This window comes from Balaenoptera physalus, assembly GCF_965194825.1.
Source record: "Balaenoptera physalus genome assembly, chromosome: 3".
Taxonomy (NCBI): Eukaryota; Metazoa; Chordata; class Mammalia; order Artiodactyla; family Balaenopteridae; genus Balaenoptera; species Balaenoptera physalus.
Genome location: NC_138890.1, coordinates 124,337,863 through 124,358,096, shown reverse-complemented (window position 1 = coordinate 124,358,096; position 20,234 = coordinate 124,337,863). Strand labels below are relative to the sequence as shown.

Below are 20,234 nucleotides of genomic sequence, written 5' to 3'. Positions count from 1 at the left end.
ACAGGTAAATGAATTTTCACCTCTCTTCTGGTCATTGTTTAACTCCATGTCTTTGATGTTCAATCTAAACTCCTATGGACTGCAGTTGTCAGCTTACAGGACAAAGCTATGACATTGTACATCACACTCGAAGGGTAATGTTTTCCCATATTCCAAACGATCAGTTCCCTTCAGGTTCAGGCTGAGTCTGAGGTTGCATTTTGGGGCTACACTTACAACATGATCTGTCCACCTGGCACACCTGTGCACAGTTCACTGCCTTTGGCAGACAGCACAGAGAAGTTAAATCACTTGCAGGAGGTCCAGGGCTAGTACACGGGGAAGCCCAGTTAGTCCGTGCGCTTAGCCACCACACCGTGCCCTTTGCACCACCATCTAGGAGGCGCTCCGCCCTTTCCCGGGCGACACCCTGTACTGAGCGGCATTTCTCAGGGTTCAAAAGGAAGGCAACCACAGTAGCCGTGGTGATGTTCTTCTGCCTCCTGTGCCAGAGACCTCCTTTGACCTATACCCCACTCTCCTGCCACCTGACTCCACAGCACTAGGGTCCTACGTAATGCTGCAAAACTATCTGAAAAGCATTCATTTTCCTTACTGTTCCTTTGTGTGTCCCCCCCAGTTTACAATGATGTATTTCTCTGTTGGCTTTAACAGAATTCTAGAGCCCTAACAATTCAGTTGAAAAGTGGACAAAGGGCACCCCAATTTTTTCAGCCGAACATCTCTCTACTCAGATACATACAAGTAATTCTACAGAAAGTGGATTCCACTTATTTATTTTCCATGATTCTGTGTATAATGTATAATGTAAACACAGTATTGAAGCATTCAAAATTACAGGGCTAAAACATGCCTTTGGAATTCAGTTCCGGTAACTCATACTGAACGATTTGGCCATTTTGTGGCCAGGCATTTACGGGATTTAGTGCTTAAGCTTGAAGGTGAGTATAGCCTGCTGCCTTTTGAAGAATCACTCCCTAATCTTTAAAAAAAAAAAATCCTGTTATTGAGGTGTAACATATATACAGAAAAGTACAGATATTTTAAGTTTGATATTATTCCAAAGATCTGAGTGATTTTTTTTTTCTGTAAGAGTAACACATATCCAAAAAATGTAGATATCAATGAACTTTCACACACTGACTATACCCAGGTAACAACATCAAGATTTAAAACACAGAGCATTACCAGCACCCCAGCAGACCCCTGGGTTACCCTTGTAGCAGTTTTCAGAATGTTTTAAATTTCTATTTTTGTTTTCAAAGTTGCATTTCTTTCCTGATACTACTTGCCAACATGCTAATTCATTATCCAGTAAATATTTGTTTTTAAGAAAAGGATGGGATTGGGCTTCAAAATAGAGGTAAAGAACAAGTGTAAAAACCATAATCATTGGCTTTTAATATTTTAGTTGCTGGAATTTCTATTTTAAGGCCATTTAAATGTTGTGACTGAAAATATTGAGGGGAAAGAACTATTTAATTTGGCCCGTTTCTCTTTCCTAACACAGATTTTTGTAGCAGTTTTCTCTCTCTCTCTTTTTTTGTTTCAGCTGGCAAAGGTTAAGTAGGCATAGGTGAATTGTTACAGCCCAACCTGTCTTGTTCTTAGGTGGATTCTTTTTTTCAAGGGCTTTAAAAAACTGGTGAATTACATTTGTTGACTTTTCTCAGAGTCATCAGAGTAGGTGCTTACCAAAGACTTGTGTAACAGGCAATTGGCCAAGATGAGATTAGCAATTTGTTTGAGGAAGGGTGTAGGAAATCTTTTTAATTTAGAGGTGAAAAGATCATCAGTTGGGTTAAGTACAGGTTATCCAGTTTAGCTCTAGCTTTATGAAGAATTACTGAAATTCTTTCTTTGCCTTCAAGGACTTCTGTATCCTGTTCTGTATCCTTATACCCCTCTACCCCTAGGCAAAAAGAAAAACAAATCAAAACATAACCAGCAACTCTATAAAAGTAATTTAAACATTTAGCTAGGCAACCCTTATTTTGCCTGGCGGGGGGGTTCTATGGATTCTGGTAGGGTTTTGGAAGTAGTTTCTTTGCTGACCGTACTGAGAAGAGCAACCTGAGCACCTCAAACACACTTGCTGGCCAATGCTTGGAGACCATGGTATCTTTTTGTAACTGGCTTGATTATCTTGATAACACCATTGCTTGTTTTAACATTTTTTCAAGTTAATTTTTTTTTGATAAGTTCTCCCTTCCCACTATCTCACACATATTTATCTGCTTCTTGCCTGAAAAAGAGATTTGACTAAGATGTGCCCAAGTATGATTTTCTTTGTATTTATTCTGCTTGGAATTCACTGAGCCTCTCGGATATGTGGATTGATGCCTTTCATCAATTTTTTTGGAAAGCTTTTGGCCCTTATCTATTCAGATATATCTTCTACTTCATTTTCTCTCCCCTCCTTCTGGGGCTCCATTTGTACCTATGTTAGGCAGTTGGATATTGTCCCACAGATCTTAGACACTCTTTTTTGTTTTTGCTTTATGCTTTATTCTCTTGGTGATTCGTTTTGGATAATTTCTGTCATTTCGACTTAAACTTTATTTATCCCTTCTTTTGCTTTGCTCAGTCAGCTGGTAAGTCCATTTCACTCTGGTATCTTTCAGTTCAGCTTTTCCTCTTGTTCTTTATTATTATAATAGTTTCTATCTCTCTAGTGAAATTTGCCATGTCTTCATTCATGTTGTCACACATCTTTGCCACTGTATCCTTTTGCATAGTTATTTTTGAGTCTTTTGTCTGGTAACATCAAGATCTTGGCTATCTCCACATCTGTTTGTATTGCTGGTTTCTTTTCTTGACCTTGGATCTCAACAGTACCTGCACAGTTCAGGTAGTGAGCAGAATGACTCATCACCCTGACTCAAGTGGTGTGGCATAGAAGAGACACACCTTTTCCTGGAGCTAAATATTATTTACCTCAATTTCTACTGTTGTTTCATTCAAAATGTTTGGCACCTACTCAGAATTATAAACACATGAAAAAGCAACATCTCCTATTTCTCAGGCTTCCTCTTCCACTTTGAATGTGGACAATGACAAGAGACCATTGTTGTTATCTTCACAGTCAAAACAAGTTGTGTAAGCTACAAAATCATACTTTAAAAAATAATTTAAAAAGCTAAGGGCATAAGTAAACCTAAAAAGGGAACTCCAGAGTGATAAACTCTTGAAGGAAAAGGCCCATGACTATCATGGTGGAATGTCAGGAGGAGGAGGAATGTGCCATAGATGGGTAAGAGAGGAACCAGACAAAGTGATAACGTACTTTTCATTTCTAGCTTTTCTTCACATCTTCACACATGTAATTGAGAGTAATGGTCTCTTGTGATTGTCTACTTCCTGAATGGAAGTGGAAGTCTCAGAAAGAGGAGATTTGTCCAAGGAGATCAGGGAATTTGCCAGTGGGGAAAAGGGAACAAAGGTAAGCCTAACCATTCATAAATAGGGGCTTAGTTGTATTATTCTGTCACTGTTAGAAACACATGGCTGTGATAATAGTCCTTATTTCCTGGGTGTATCTTTCACATGAACTGTAGACCTATGGCATGGTAGTCATGTGTTTTTATGCCTTGGGTTTATTTCTTTAGCGATTTGATCACTGTTGTGCACGAGGGATTTGTTTATGTAGCTGTTGTTTTCAGTCTTCTCTTGGAATTGTTGTGCAGTCTTTCAAGGTATACCAGGGGACACTTGATTGAATTACAGTGTAAGGCACCTACCTCTTTCATCAGAGTACAATACCAGACTGTGAAATTCAGTTACTAAATGCAGTCACTGGTGTATCGCATGGCAGTGATTTGGTCTCTGCTTTTCTTATGGTCATCCTATCATTGTACTGAAGTAAAGGCTCAGTTAAACTTACATTTCTCAAAGCTTGTTCTGTGTATGTGCCTCAGTGATGTTTTCCCCAAAGTGTTCCATGGTTCCATTAATTTGGGGAACACTGCAGACCATGGCCCTTGATCTTGTTAAATAAAATGCCAATAATTTAGAAAATCTTGGGGAAATCTTGCAGTAAGTAAATTCTCTGAGCTGTATTAGGTGTTTCTCAAACTTATTTGAATACAGAACTTTTACAAAGGAACTTTTAAGTTTTTCTTGTCAATACCCATTAGCAAAGTTCTTTGGGAAATGTTGAGTTAAATGGACCTGTTGCTCTTTATTTCAAGAAATATGAATAATTCATATTGGCTGCCACTCTCTACACCTGGGAAACGTCTTCCCCACTGTTTTCTGGTGAGGAAACTAGCATTTTTGGAGGGAGGAAGAGCTCTAATCCAGAAGATTACAGCATTATACTTAGGGCCTGCTACTTAGGACAGAGCTAATGTTGTGCTCTGCCATTGTAGGTGTGTACTGGTCTCAGCCTCACTTGTCCAAGGACTGTCCCAGTTTGCTAGTCCAGGAAAATAGGCTAGGTCAGCTGTCACATCCCCCCCCAGTGAAAAAAGACAGCAAGCTGCCTAGACTGCAATTGGAAGGAAAGGTCAATCAATATATTACCTTTCCTTCCATGTGTTCCTTGCCTGCTGGCTGAGTTGTGCCTTCGCACTGCGGTGGTAATCTCTTCCACTAAATTTTGTTTTAACCTTGCAAATAGGTGAAAGGAAGGGCACAGTTAATAACATCTTCTCCCCTGCGCCTCTGAGTATATTATTTGGGCTGACTCTTGCTCCCTCTCCCCCAGCCCCCGCCTTGTATGGCCCTGCTTAGATGGAGAATTAGGCAAGTAGCTGGTGTCACTTATTGTGGGAATTTCTCTGAGAACTCTGTCATGCTCTTGCACAGACAGAATGCAAACATGTTTTTGATTTTTGACAGTAGCCAGGATCTAGGTGGAATAGAGGTTTTTTTCAAAACATTTCTCAGTCAATATGTTTACTGTCCTTCACCAGCCATGCAGTGTGATACGGTGCATCACCAATACTTGAAATAGGCTGCAACAGGAGGTCAGAATAGGGCATAGATTTTCTAACACAGCATGTTAGATGGAATGATTTTGTGTACTCTGAAGTAGAAAATTCAATCAGAATTTTCCACACTTTTTAGTTAGAGCAACACTGTTATTTATTGATGAAAGGTAGACTGAGAGAAATATAGAATGAAAACAGAGTAGATGACAAATCTAGCATTATTCCTGTCCTAGTGAGAAATACTTTTTCTCTTGTAATTTAATGAAGGCTACATGAGATAAAAAGGGTCTGCTTAAAAGATACACTATGGAATGCTTGGAACATATGCCAACTTGTTTAGCATGTATGGGGGTAAAAATGGAATCTGGCTTTTTAAGAAGTTTGGTTTTCATTGAGATGGACTTTGTGCTTGACAGAGGGCAGTTACAATGGCCCAGGTAATCTATTTTGGCTTAGTTTTAACGCAGCAGAATTCATTTGGAAAGCGCCTGAGAGTATCAATAAAAAATTCAAGGATAGATTCTCTAAGCTTTCATTCAAGTAGAATATTTAAATGTATTACTAGTTTTCATCTGTGCTTTGGTGCACAGACGATATATCAGCATAACTACCTATTGTATAGATGAACACTTTACACTTTCGAATTGCAAAACCTTAGGGTTGCAATGTCAGACTTGTGAATGAATATTTAAGATAGAATAATAACCTAATATTAGCATGCTCGATGTGTGCCAGTCACTTTTCTAGGTACTTTATGTGTATTCTTTCATTTAATCCTCACAATGACACTATGAGCTCTTATGATTGATCGTCTCCAGCGAGGGAAGGAAGCCATAGAGAGGGTAAGTCATTTGCCCAAGGCCATCGTCCTAAGCCAGGTTCCTGAGCCTCCCTGCCTGGCTGCCTTCTTGCGGCTCTGCCATCTCAGCGCTTTCCTCCTGATGAGCCTAAGGACATGTGGGTTAGCAACTTAATTCAATTAGCGTATAGCATTTAGCACTTAGGGTTTTTATATTTAGATTCTATCTTTAAAAGACACATATAATCTCTTGTATGTGCAATCTAAAATAACTGAACTAGAAAAATGAAAGTAATGGTGGTTACCAGGGGCTGGGGCTGGGGGAATGGGAGAGATGTTGTTGAAGGAGACATACTTGCAACTAACACATAAATAAGTCCTGGAGAGCTAATACACAATACAGTGATTATAGACCACAAACTGTATTATAAACATTAAGCTTGCTAAGAGACTAGATCTTAATTTTTTCCCATCACTAGAAGAAATGATAATTATGTGACCTGATAGAGGTGTTAGCTGACACTACAATGGCAATTATATTGCAGTACAAATGTATCAAATCAGTATGTTGTACACCTTAAAGTCATACAATGCTATGTCAATTATATCTCAATAAAAAAAGAGACATGTAGTTCTTTAACAGTCTATTTTACTTAGCTACTTTTTTCCTAATTGATACATAATTCTATTCAGTGTAATTTAGTTTACTTTCTCTTTTCTTTTTTTACTAGCATTTAAAGTGATAGGACCATTTAAAAGCATTAGTGCCAATTCATCAGCTTGTCTAAATTGTGTGACTTTGAAAGATAGTTTAGGCTGCCTGTAATTTTGTATTCTTCAGTGTTTGAGAGTTGATTTTCCCCCTTTATTCATACTATGTTATAGTATAGTCAGTTTAGACTGTTTTTTTTTTTTTTTTTTTTACTTCTATAGACAGTGCATCCAGACTTGACTATGAATTTCAGGTTTCCAAGGTGATAGTGTAATCCAGTAACACATAGCTTCTCTATAATACAGCAATCATGTCAGTACAATAAGGTCTAGTATGCTTTTTATTTTTAAAAGGAAGAACCTAATTAGTATAATAGAAACCATAGTGGAAATCACCTAAGCTCACCCCTGAATTGAAATGGCAGCGTTCACATATGATAAGGGGGAGAGCTTCCTGCTCGGAAAATACTTAATTTTTCAGTTAGTAAAAATAAGAGGCCACCTTATGAAAACTTTCCTGGGTCTTCAGTTTAAATGTCCACTCTTGTTGTAGTCCTTCTGATCCAAAAACGTCACACAAGGGATCATTTTGACTTTGAGAGAGAGGATTCTGTCTTTGCAATGAGAATAGAATTCAGTCTTACGGAAGAAGCAATTAAAACCCCAAAGCCTTTTATTGCTTTTGATGCTTAAAAAAAAAAAAAAAAAAGGCAAAAACTCCACTGTACTTTAATATTTTCTGCTAATTAACTGTCACAAATGTGATACCATTAAGTTTGGAGTCTCTTTGGTTAACTTCAAAGTCATTAACACACACTGCGCGGCCCTCCCAATTGATTTTGGAAAAAGGAACCACATTGACAGATCTGTAATCAGTGTTTCCAAGGATTTTGCTTCTCATACAATCTAATCCTAATTTAAGGAACATTTGGTCTTTTTGTCTGGGTAACAAGCACCAGCCCTCCTAATGCTGAGAGTTGATGGTGTCAGGGTTGTCTTAATGCCAGGTGGACCTTTGGATACACTGCTCCAAAGCTGACTTTGGAGCTTGCAAAGTTCACTACTATTTTTGGAGAGTATCAGGAAGGTATTTAGCTGCAAATAAGTGCAAACACAACTAACAGCAGCTTAAATAAATAAGGACTTATTATTTGTCACATAAAAATGTTTTTTGGTTGAGTGTAAAGGGCTGGTGCAGTATGGGAAAGGGTCATCAAGGCTACTTTGTCTTTGCTATACTATCCTTAACGTGAGACCACTGACCTTGGGCAAATCACAATGTAATTTTTACAAGGTTCAATTTCCCCATCAGAAAAAAATGGCGGTCACCCTTCCTATAATTGCAGGGTAGGGGTAAGGCTTAAATGAAACTCTGTAGGAGAAAATGAGTAGCACGGGGCCTGGCACCCACTAGATTTCTTGCATCACAGGAGCAGCCCAGCAGCACCAGTTTTCATGGGGGATGGGGGGAAGGTGTGAAGCAAGAAATAGGGGATCCTACCTTACTCTGTGTTCTTCAGTCTCAGGGTTCCCAATTCCAGTGTACTTTCAGCTGATGCTATTTGAAATAGCACATTGGAGAAAATAACTTCCAAAAAAGTCCAATATCGTACCCTTTAACAAATAGGACCTATTACTTACTAAGTAAAATATATCCTTTGTAAGGCAATTGTTTATTTTATTCTGTGACCTCTTTACAATAAATTTCAGTACCATTAAAGGCTTAAGACACATTATTGATTATTTGAATATGTGTGTCATTAATCTTCCATCACCCTCATACATTTTATATGCACATTTTAAACATCGTCTTTTGCATTTAGATGGAGAAGAGTGGTTTCAGAAGAAAGCAGACTTGTGGGTATCAGCTTCATATAGCACTTCAAGAGCTCCCTTGAGCTGATTTGCCTGTAAATTTCTACACTAAAATGGGCTTTCAGAATAGTGACTGCTAGATAAACTATAGAGTGTCTTTAGTAAATAAAAATGATTAATCAGCTGAATGAATTCACTATCACTGGTCAAATAGTCTCATCCAATTCTGTTTCCTGGTTCTATAAAAAGCCTTTTTCTTTTTGTATTAAGGTTGTCTGTAATTTTAATAGAACCTTTGAATTATTATCTGATCTTTAAAAATTGGTTCATAAAAGGATATTGATTCTTTAAATTAGGGGTGGTTGAAATATTGTTTATGGGCCAGCAGTCTCCTTTGATGGACCCTGGAAACCTCGGTCAAGAAAACTCATCTTAAATCTGTGCTACGACACTCTTAAAAAAAAACAAACAATCACAACTCTTAATGACTGACTCTGGATTGGACAGTAACGTTGGTGTGGAAATGCAGGGGAACCAACAGGTAAAACAGAAAATCTGTTAAGCAGGGTCTTTTCTAGTTTTGCCAGTCATTGATACTCATTTCTTTCCCAGGGCATTTTCCTGGGTAATGAGAAGATTCTAAAATCAAATAAGGCTTTTGAACAGTGAAGATGTTTGCCACTGTTCTGTTGAAGAATCCTATAGATTTATAGTGATCCTAAGAGGTGTCTCATATCCACTATATTAACTATCCTTTTAGAAGCTTATGAACATTGTAGCTTTTATTGATTCCAGGGAATTGTACCCAACAATAAGCAATAAAAGTCCATAGTAACTTTCTTCCCATATAGGAGTGTGCAGATCAATATTTTGAATTTACTGTAATTTGCTGGTAATGGATGGAAGACCTGAAAAAATTGTGAAGCCTTGCAGGGCACAGCTGTGCGGTGTTGCCTTTTTAATCTAAGCTCACCGTAGGTCACAGGCTTTCCCAAGTAACAAGAAACATAGTTAAGTGGCAGGGCTGATACGCGTATTTATCAAGAGCCTTCGTAAGTCTCTTCTAAGGGAAAAAGGAGAATCACAAAACTTGTCCACGGTGACCTTAATTTTATAGTCCTGAAGGACCTCTAAATGTGCAGTCTTAAGGGCAACTAAAATTTTAAATATCCAGCATTTGTGTTTGATCTCCTTCTGCTAAAGGAATTTTTTCTGCTGATTAGTAACAGGGTGTGTGATTTCACCGAAGCCTGATTTGCTTGGAATCTTCCAATTGTTTGACAGAACTGTGCCCAGGTTCTGCATTCAGAGAGGACAAGGTAGGCGTCTTGAGCACTTGCTCTTTGATTTTACCCATTTCTCTCTTGATTAGAGCGCTTCACTTGTGCCCCAGGTGGCACATGTGATGCGAGTATCACACTTCAGTAGTAATGGCTGACATCTAGGGTGCTGGTGTGTTCAGAAACCGTGCTACATGCAGGATGTGCGTTCTCAGTAGTCTTCTCAACACCTTATAGCATCAACTGTAATATCCTCATTTTATAACTTAGAAGACTAAGTCTTAGAGAAGTTAAAGAGATTTTTCAAGGACATTTTCCAGCGTTGACTTACATTAGAATATAGGTATATCTGACTCTAGATCCTATTCATTTCATCACTATGAAGTATACAATGGGCTTAAATAAGTATTTTTGTTTAGCATAAAGTTTGGCTGATCTAATATACATTTTCTTGTTTTGCTTCCTTTGTTGCAAAGGACTGTGGCTCATTTGATCAAAAGTGACACACTTTTGCTTGAAAGAGACAGTATTTTGTTCTTTAAGAAGAAAATGAAGACATAAAATACCGTATGACTGTGGGCTGGAAGCTCCTAATCTTGAGGAAATAAATGCACCTCACTTAGTATAGAGTAAGCACTCAATAAACTGGAGATGTTATTAACATTAAATACTAGTTACTACTCAGCAAACCCTACAGAAAACGTGGAGACTTAGGAGGCAGATCTCCCTTATATAATACTGAATTGGAAGGCAGTATATATGTGTGTGTGTGTGTGTGTATATATATATATATATATATATATATATATATACACACACACATACATATAAATGTGAGATTCCCAAGCTTGATTTTTTGATGTCAAGGGTGTAGGAAGCATCAAAACCCCTAGTAATTGGCTGGAAAGGAAGCTTGTTTCATTTGCTCATTGACTTGGGATTAACTGATGATTTGACTTGTTACGCTTTTTCTACTTAAAAAGGTCTGTGTTAAAAGTAATGTGTTTGCAAGACTTTGCTTCAAATAAAACCAGAGTCTATAAAAATAATTTAAGTGTGAAATTTGCTTAGAAAGAGCTGCAAAGCTGTGTTATAACATTCCTTTCTAAGAGTAATTGCCAGTGTGTTATCAGCTGTGAATGCAACTTGATAGCCTACATGAGGGGAGTCTGTGGTACAGATACACCAAATCTTACTTGGTGATGAAAAATAATTGAACTGCTCTGGACTCAGACTGCTGCAGATTCAAAGACAAGCTAAGCCATTTACCAGCTCTATGACCTTGTGTTGCTACTTAACTGGTCTGTGCCTCAGTTCTGTCAAACGGAAATAATAGTGAAAATTAAGATAATGTACATCACCATGCAGTAAACATTAGGGGCTGTTACTAGACGGATGAATGCAGATGGGCTTAGTAAAGAAAAACAATTCCCATCAATTGTGTAAAACTTTTAAAGTGAAGGAAGGGTTTGTGATGAATGATATTTAACTTTCATGCAAGAAAGACCTGCGATGCCCACCTTTGCTCTTATCTTACTTTGCAAATCTATCCCACATTCCCTCCCGTCTGGGACTCCCTGGTCTAAATTAAATGGTTTTGCCATCCCCTTATCCACATTCAGATTTCCATTATTTAACTTTTGGATGGCCCTCTTCCCTAATCTCTGGATGGAGCCCTGCCCTTAGCTCCTAATGTTCTAAACCTTCCCAGGAGTTAAGCCTTTCTTTTCCAACTCCCGTAGATCCTATACACACACTTCTCTCTTGAATTTGCCCCTCCTCTCTTTCCCCACTTCCTCTTTCTTAGTCTTGGCACTGGGCTATGCTTCCTGGACAATTGAATAAGCCTCTGAGTTAATTTCCCTGGTGTCTTCCATAAGCCATTTGACACCCTGATACCAGAGTGATCCTTTTTGACGTGTAAGTTTGACCATCTTATTCTCCTACTTAAAATGTTCCATGAGCTCCCCATTGCCTATAGGATAAAGACAGACTCTTCCAAAACCCTTCTATGATTTGCCTTGTCCCTGCCTCTGTTCTCATGTCCTGTTGGTTTTTTCTTTCTACCCTCAGTTCCAGGCATTCCAAGTTTACTAAGAGCTGTGTACTGTTTCACTCCGCCGTACTTTGCAGCATCCGTTCCCTCTTCTGGAATGCCCCTTTCCTCACCCACTCCTGAGGCTGCCTAGCCAACTCCCAGAGGCCGTGGAAGAAAGACCAGGCTTGAGTATTGCATCACTTGGGAATATTTGAATCGTAAGGAACAGAAACCACAGGTTAAACTGGTTTAAACAATAAAGGGACTCGATTGACTCACGTAACTGAGAAATCCAGGTATAAGCAAGACTAGATCCATTGTTTCAAAGACATCACCCAAGACCCAGTTTCTACCTGTCTTTCTTTTCTGTCACCTTCTACCCTGTGGCTGTCATTAGCTTCTTGGGGTTAATGATCCTCCTTTCCTGTTAACTCTCTTGGAAAAAGGAAGGCATTCTTTCCCAGGAGGCTGGAGCAAACATTGTTTTGCATCTTGTTTTCCCAGATTGAATCAGATGCCATCTTTGAACCAATTACTTTGGCTCAGACAATGAACTTTGTCATTAGCTTAACTTAACCTGAGCTAAGCCTGGAGGTTGAGAATAGTGTCAGTTCCACCAGATTTTGTTATCATGAATAATGGGGAATATCACTGGGCAAGAAACAATCCTGACTCTCCTTAAAGAAAATTGATCACCCCCTCCCTTGGTACTATTGAAAAAACCGCTATTCCAGGCCTTTCCACACTATATTCTAAAGCAAGCCAAGTCCTTTATCCCCGGTGCCTGGCATAGCACTTGCCTCAGCAGCCTTTACTAAAAAGTGTGCAATTGGATAAAAGAACCCCATTTTGCTTGCTTTAATCCCCATGTGTGCCCCTTGTTTTCACCTTTGGCAGAAGATTTTGTCTTCTCTGTTTCTGAAATTACAGAACTCCAAGTAAATTGCTTCAGTTTTCCTTTGTTCTTCTTTAAAAGGTACCTGTTTTTACTTATACTTTTCTCCCTCTTTAGAGGGAAAGCTGCCCTCTTTTTTTTTTTTTTTAAATTAAAGCCAACCCTCTGTGCCCATGTCCTCATTCAGACTCCCCTCCCTGTCGTTCACACCACCCCTCTGGCCTGCTCACCAGCACTTCCGCACTGGAGTGTAGGGGGAAAGTTGGGGCTGGGTGTCGTAGGTTCGCATTTTGCTTCCACCGTCTCCTGGCTTTGCGATCCTGGCCAATTGCTCATCTCTGGGCTTTCCGTGGGAAGGCTGGCGTGTCCTGCCAAACAGCCAGGTGAGTTTGTTAAGAAATTCATAGACTCCATTTCGGATAGGATTTTATAAAACTCAAAGAGCCAGACACCCGTATTGTGACTGAGAAACTCTGTATGGAAAGGGGCTGTAAGGCGAATGCCTAGTCTTGGGGACGATGGCCATTGATTTGAATTCACGGCAGAAAAAGCCAACCCAGAAAGAAAGGAAGGCAGTAACTACTTCTGTTTTTTCGGAGAAAATGAGTATGCAGTTGTGATGGAGTAAAATTTACATGAAAACGCAGCAAGGATTTTGTGTGTGCACCTTTCACAGTTTATTTTGTCGAACTTTACTACCACAGGTAAATATGTTAAAGTGCACTGTGGTTATAGACACAGAAACAGAATGAAATAAAACCTGCAAGAAAGGAGAGGTTCTTTAAGATTCTCCACCCATCTCACATTCCCACTGAGTGGTGTTTTACAGGATGAACAGTTTGAATGTCCAAGCATCTCTGTAGAGGTCTACCTACTGCTTCTCCAGCTTTATTCTACAGATTTTTATGCAGAGAGCTATGTACTTTATGGGTAATTCACTGGATTTTTCAAGAGGTTTGAACAAACCTGGTTCTGTAAGATCTGGTTCTGTGGTGTGAACTTTTCTGTCCTCTGCTTCTACCTTCACAAGTAACTCAGAAATGGAGGCCAGAAAAATGGGGCCCAAACCATCCCTTTAAAAGAGCCAATCCCTTGCTGAGCCTATACCCCCAGCTAAATTTACACCCCATCAGGTAGGGAGAGTTCCACTTGGGGTACCCTTCCTTGCTCTACAGTGCTTCCCACTTGGAAAGGAAATAACAGAAAACCCTAAAACTTCACTACTCTGATGACAGCTAGAAAAGTAGTATTCCATAAAGAAAAAAATCCAAAGGCAAACTAATAGGCCTTAAGGGTACTTAAAAGTACCAGCCTCCATGAAACAACGTATACACACAACTCTCTCTCCATCTCCAAGGTGGTGTTCAGACATCGGTATTTGTAAAAGCTCCCTGGGTGACACTGATGTGTAGCCGGACTGCATTCAGAACCACTGCTTGAGCTGAATTATCTCATCCCCTTTTATTTTCTCTCCCCTGTTAACATTTATTCATTCAAATTAGAAACTTTATTTATTTATTTATTATTTATTTATTTATGGCTGTGTTGGGTCTTCGTTTCTGTGCAAGGGCTTTCTCTAGTTGCAGCAAGCGGGGGCCACTCTTCATCGCGGTGTGCGGGCCTCTCACTATCGCGGCCTCTCTTGTTGCGGAGCACAGGCTCCAGACGCGCAGGCTCAGTAATTGTGGCTCACGGGCCCAGTTGCTCCGCGGCATGTGGGGTCTTCCCAGACCAGGGCTCAAACCCGTGTCCCCTGCATTGGCAGGCGGATTCTCAACCACTGCGCCACCAGGGAAGCCCTATTCATTCAAATGATACTGCATAATCCTGCACCTGGTGATAGCTCTTTTGCTGTGTGTGTTTCCCCAAGTAGCTTTTAAATCTGTCTTCTTTTATTTCCTCCTTACGTGTCCCTAACAGTGCCTGATACACTGCTTCCCGCATCTCGGCTCATTGAACTCTCTCCCTAAATGAATGGTTGGTCCGTCAGTGCAGAGTAGTTGTGGTCACCCTTGATGGTAGGGTGAGGACACCAAGGACTTATTAAGGGACAGTGATCACGGGGAAATACCGGAACGTTAAATCAAATCGTTTTCTGGAAAATAGTGAGGGGATGGTACGTGCTGGCCATCACTGTTCTATTTGTTTGCAGGATGTTGTTTTCGTTTTGTTTTTTGGAGGTGGGGGAGGAAGGGCTAGTTACTGAATTCCAAATCCTCTCCCCTTTCTTTGGAGGACCTCCCAGAGTATGGGAGGCATGGTGGCCTGGCCCCATCTCCCACTGTGCTCACAAAGGGAGCCAGCGCTCCTTGTTCCTGCTCCCTGGGCAGCTAGGGCAGAAACTCAGGCGTGATCACGCTGGCTGACACCCAGCAGTAATGGGACACTCACGGGGAGTGGGGACCTGCCGGAGTGCTGAGGGGAAGGTGCTGGGACAGTGGAGAGGTCCTTCCTGGAGGCTGAGCTCCAGTTGAGCCTTGAGCAGCAGAGGTATCCTAACGGGCTGTTCCCCAGATGTGGTCATGTTCTCTGGGAGTTAATTTGCTAGTTGCCGCCCATTTTCTGACGTTGTCTGTGCAACAATCCCGTCACCTGTGTGAGAGCTGGTGTGTACCCAGTAGTATTTGTACTTGCTAGCCTCATTCAGTTTGTGTTGTTTGAAGAACCCAGGCTCTGCATAGTTCAGCACACCATTTAACAGGGTGTAGTGGGTAGCAGGATTCTCCCCACTTGTAGATTTTAAGTGGTCCTGTATATATACATATAGGTATATGGGCCACTTCTTTTTCTGTCTGTTCTCTCTTCTCCTGTCTCTTCCAGCACACGGTTTTACGTACCATCTTATACGATAATGACTTCAAAGTCTATTTTCATCCCCGACCTCTCTCCTGAACCCAGGTTCGTGTGTCCAACCACCTGTTTGGAAATTTTTCTTTGGATTTCTTACAGACATCTTGGATGTGATGTATCCAGATAGAACCGTTCTTCCCTCAAACTCCCCTTGCACAGGCCAAGAACGTTTACTCTTTCTGGCTTTCTCTTCCATCTTCCACATCCAGTTCTTTTGTATATTCTGTAAAAACATATCTCAAACCTGACTGCTTCTCACCATCTTCACTGGTGGTCCTAGTCACAAGCTTCTCTCACTTAGATTATTTCTATAAACTTCGAAAATACTGGGTTAAATATGACCTTAAAATAAGCTTAGAATATTTCGATATTTATTCATACATTCCATGCCCTAGCCTACACACACACACACACACACACACACACACACACACACACACACACACACACACACACACACACACACACGCGCGTCTTTCTTTCTCCTTAGCTCTCTCTTTCTTTTTAGAGAACTTTAAAAAAAAAAATTGAAATCATTTTAGATTTATAGAAAAGTTGAAGACAGTTGAATCTCTGCATACCCTTCCACCAATTTCCCCTAATGTTAACATCTTATGTAACCTTAATACATTTGTCAAAATTATGAAATTGACATTAGTACATTACTATTAACTAAACACTTTATTTGGATATCACCGGGTTTTCCACTACTGTCCTTTTTATGGTTCAGAATCCAGTCTAGGATCCTACACTGCATTTTGTCATCGTTCTCCTGAGTCTTCTCTGACCTGTGACAGTTTCTCAGTTGTTCCTTGTTTTTCACAACCCTGACAGTTTTAAAGATGCTCTGTAGGATGATCCTCAGTTTGGTTTTCCCCGGTACTTCTTCCAGCGTGAGACTGGAGTTAAGGATTTTTAGGGAGAATGCCACAGAGGTGAAGTCTCTTCTCATGACATCATATCAGGGGCACGTGGTATCTATGATTATTGTTGGTATCATTAATGTTGGTTGGTTCAGACGGTGTCTGTCAGGTTTCTCCACTGAAAAGTTGCTACTTTTCCTTTTCCTTCCTCTGTCTTTGGAAGGGAGTCGCTAAGTCCAGCCCACTCTCCAGAGGAAGAGAATTAAGCCCCACCTCTTGAAGGAGGGGATATTTTATTTGTAATATAATATTTGTAATATGATATAAAATCTCCTTTCTCTTTTAAATCATAAAGTGGCCCATCAGTTAAAAAGAATAGTTCAAAGATTTCTTAAATACATGTGGCATGTGTTGCCATGTTGTTTTATTTGTGTATGTATAACTATTAAATACTTATTAAATAGTATATATTTTTTAAATTGCCATTGTGGAAATTGCTTGTACATATTAAACATTGCAGCTATTTCTCAATTGCCTTTATGAACGAGACAAGTTATCTTCTCCTTTTGAGGCCAAGGCTGGCCGAGGAAAGGGGCAGGATCATTTGGCATGCTTTCTTTTCTTCCCAGACTCACAGAAATTCTCTTTCAGTATTTGAGGAATCTGTGTGTTCTCAGTCTTATCACGAGATCGCAAGGAGGTAAACAGCGTTCTTAGATTAACTTTGTCTTTATTTTCAAATGTACATATTTGCTAGTCAACATTTTTAGAAAGGGGGACAAAGGACATCATATTATCAAGCAAGTAATGATACACAGCAATCCTAAAAAATATTAGATGTCACTGAAAAATCAATATCAATGAAAATAATTTTAAAATTTTAATATTCTTAAATACACTCATGCATTTCTTTAACCTGTGATGATTAATAATGACATTTTTTTACTTCAGATGGACGCTTCTTGCCCTTTTTTCTCTCTCTGCCCCCTTCCCGTCTCTATTCTTAATCTGATGCTAATTTTTTACACATGTTCCAAATACACTAAGCACAAGCTTTGGTTTATGACCGGAACCAATACCACATGTCTTATCTAATTATGTAAGCATGGTTTAGTGACCTTATCCTGACATTAAGAGAATAAGGACACACACGCACAGTACCACTAGGATTGGGGCAGTAAGTGCCTTGATGTTGCTCGTTTGCGTCCAGCCGGCGCAGTTTGATCAGTGGGTGGTCCCCACGCAGCAGGACGGCCGCCCCTCCTGGCTCTGTCTGCAATCGCTTTGCCCTCTTGGTATTTGCAGGCTTTTGCAACCACTGTTCACAAGGTCTTGGCAGCAGCACATTCATTTCTCTCACTTTATTACCATCGCATCTGATTCCAATTTGCTAGCAAATTGAGTTTCCAGTTCCAAGCCTGACATTCAAGCCGTCAGGTGGATTAGCTCCTCAGCCTGGTTAGCACAGACCCTGCAGGTCAGTTGACAGTGGCCTATTAAATGTCCCCTGCTCCTCATCCTGGAACCTCGGCCGCCGTCCCGGGGAGCAGCAGTGCGGGGTTACCCACTGTGACCTTTCTTCTTGTTTAGAACTCATAATTCTAGACCTGTTGGAGAGGCTTTCTGATTAAAAACAGAGTCGGTTTTCTTCCCTTATCTTGCCGTTTCAGCAGTTTTTTTCTCATAGCAAAGCAGCCAGCTTACAGTCGGGTCATTTGGTGGAATATGATTGATTGAACTATTTGGGGATCATTTATTTGGCCCTTCTCCTCTTATATCTTCTGAGTGATCTGTTTGCGTACAAAACTGAAACAACATCTGACTTATTTTTTTCTGTTTTTAATGATAGCACCTCAGGTGCGCCTCCTTTTCTTTTAACGCTGCTGTCAGATGAACTTACTAAACAGCAGTATTTACTTATTTAATTAAGCTCTAGGCCTTTTGCTATGTAGTGGGTCTCAGTAATTTCTTTTTTTTATTAAAGTTTATTTGATTTATAATGGTGTGTTAGTTTTAGGTGTACAGCACAGTGATTCAGTTATATATATGTATTCCTTTTCAGATCAGTAATTTCTTTTTAAAAGAAACCCTCTGGTGAATGATTACTTCTAGGCAGTTCTTTTTTCTTTTTTTTTTTTTTTTTAACCTGAATACAAACAGATTTCTCAGTGCTTGTCATAACCCAAGACACACGTAGAGACAATTACTCATTGGTGTTCTATTTATATTTCAGTTCCCAAGGAAAACTGTCTTGGTCGGAGACTTTACTCTTCTCATTAGAGGCTTTAGTAAATAAAGGTATATTTATGTTTCAGAATCAGGGAGCCAACTTCGGCAAACGCTATAATTTCTTGGGGCTAATGAAGGATTAAAGAAAAACTCGAAACAAAACAAAACAAAAGCATTTCACCACTGAACCCTGCAGTCTGTGAAAAGAAAATGGTTAGCTATTGGGAGAAGGAAGAAAATACTCTGTCCCTAAAATTGTTTTTTTTCTTGCAATTAAACAGTGATCTGATTATTATAACTCTGTATCAAAATATATTTTCCAGTTAATAAGTGAGTAAAGTAATAACTTTGAATAAGTTATATTTAAGGCAGTATCCTCCTCTGGGCTGCTGCTCTTAAGTCCATTTTTTGTAAGCTGTGATGGAGTAAATTGCATGGTTTAGAAGTAAGATGTGAGGCCACAGGCCATGACAAACATTTAAGGATTCAATAAAAATAGGGAGCAGGAAAGGTGAGTTTGAAGCTGAAGGGGAAGCACCTTTCAAAAAATGATGCTTGAGCTCCTGGCAGGCAAAAAAATAAATGATAATTATGGGAAGGAAAGCCCAACTTTAGTCAAGCCTTTCAAATTTTGAGTTAAAATAGCCAGGTGACTCATTACTTCCTGTTCTTTAATTATTGTCATCAAGTAATCATTCTCGAGTGCCCAGGCTTCTGAAAGCTCCACTAGTGGGTAGAGGTATTTCTGTATCCCTTTTTGTTTGTTTGTTTGCTGGATTATTTTGTTTTATTTTCCCATAGACTATCTCTAGAAAGGTAGATAATGATCTTAATTTGACATAAGTGTGAGAGCATCCTTTGAAACTATAAAGCACTATATTAATTGTTGTTGCTGTCTGGTTACCTTTTTAGAAGTTCGTTAACCTACTTTTAAATATCCTAAATCATAAGTCACATTTGTTTTAAGAAATAATACCAGAAGGAAAACTTTTGCTATATTTCTTTTTTAAATTATAATCTTTGGTAGACATAATGTTTTGCATGAGTTTATTTCTGTTGGAGGCAAATATTCTGATTTCACTACCCTTTTCATTTCACCTTTTACTTAATTATAATTCTGCAAAATTTCTCCTCCTTCTGTTTCCTTTTTGGGTAAGTTCTTTGGTTGCTCAGATTTCCCTTACCCTCAATTATAGGGTCACGGTAGCTCAACTGAGTATTTGACTGTCATTGCTTTGGGAGGATTGATGTCTTTTCTGCTGTGGAATTTAGGTAAACAGGGTTTGTACGTTAAATACAGTGTATAAAGGGAACAATGTAAGAAGGGATCCAGCATAAAATAATTACACTAAAATCTTTTCAGTATAGAAAATGCCAAATCTAGCGTAATAAGGGTGATACATTTTATGTCACCTGTTTGGTGTTCTATAGTAGTCTAAGGTTAATGTAGCATCTCATATACATGTTTCGTTTTTTCTTTTGCAGAAGGAGCTGAGTCTCCCCAGAAGAGGAAGTCTGTAAGTAGAATAATTTCTTTATTGATTCATTTGTATTCTGGGATACAGTTTGTAATGCCATTATTTTCTGACTTGTTAGATTTTCAATGGCAATCAGAAGATTAATGATAATCAACTGAATTAAGAAAACACAAAGCTTTGCATTTATTTATACATGTCAAATATTAATGATTTCAAGATAAGTTGAAGAAAGTTTCCAGGGTTCCTTATGGGCATTGTAAGCCAAGATGCATATTTATTCGTGGGAGAATCTTTTTTTTTTTTTTTAATTTTACTTTATTTATTTATTTATTTACTTACTTA

General features: G+C 39.3%; 1 protein-coding gene across 13 annotated transcripts in view; it reads left to right on the top strand.

The window, feature by feature from the left end:
• MAST4 (microtubule associated serine/threonine kinase family member 4) overlaps positions 1 to 20,234 on the top strand; it is a 562,656-nt gene that overhangs the window by 275,380 nt on the left and 267,042 nt on the right. For all 13 annotated transcript variants that reach the window (XM_082457027.1, XM_082457026.1, XM_082457025.1 and 10 more), the window contains one exon: positions 19,900 to 19,931. In XM_082457027.1, coding sequence (XP_082313153.1) covers positions 19,900 to 19,931 — 32 coding nt within the window. The remainder of the gene's footprint in view (positions 1 to 19,899; positions 19,932 to 20,234) is intronic.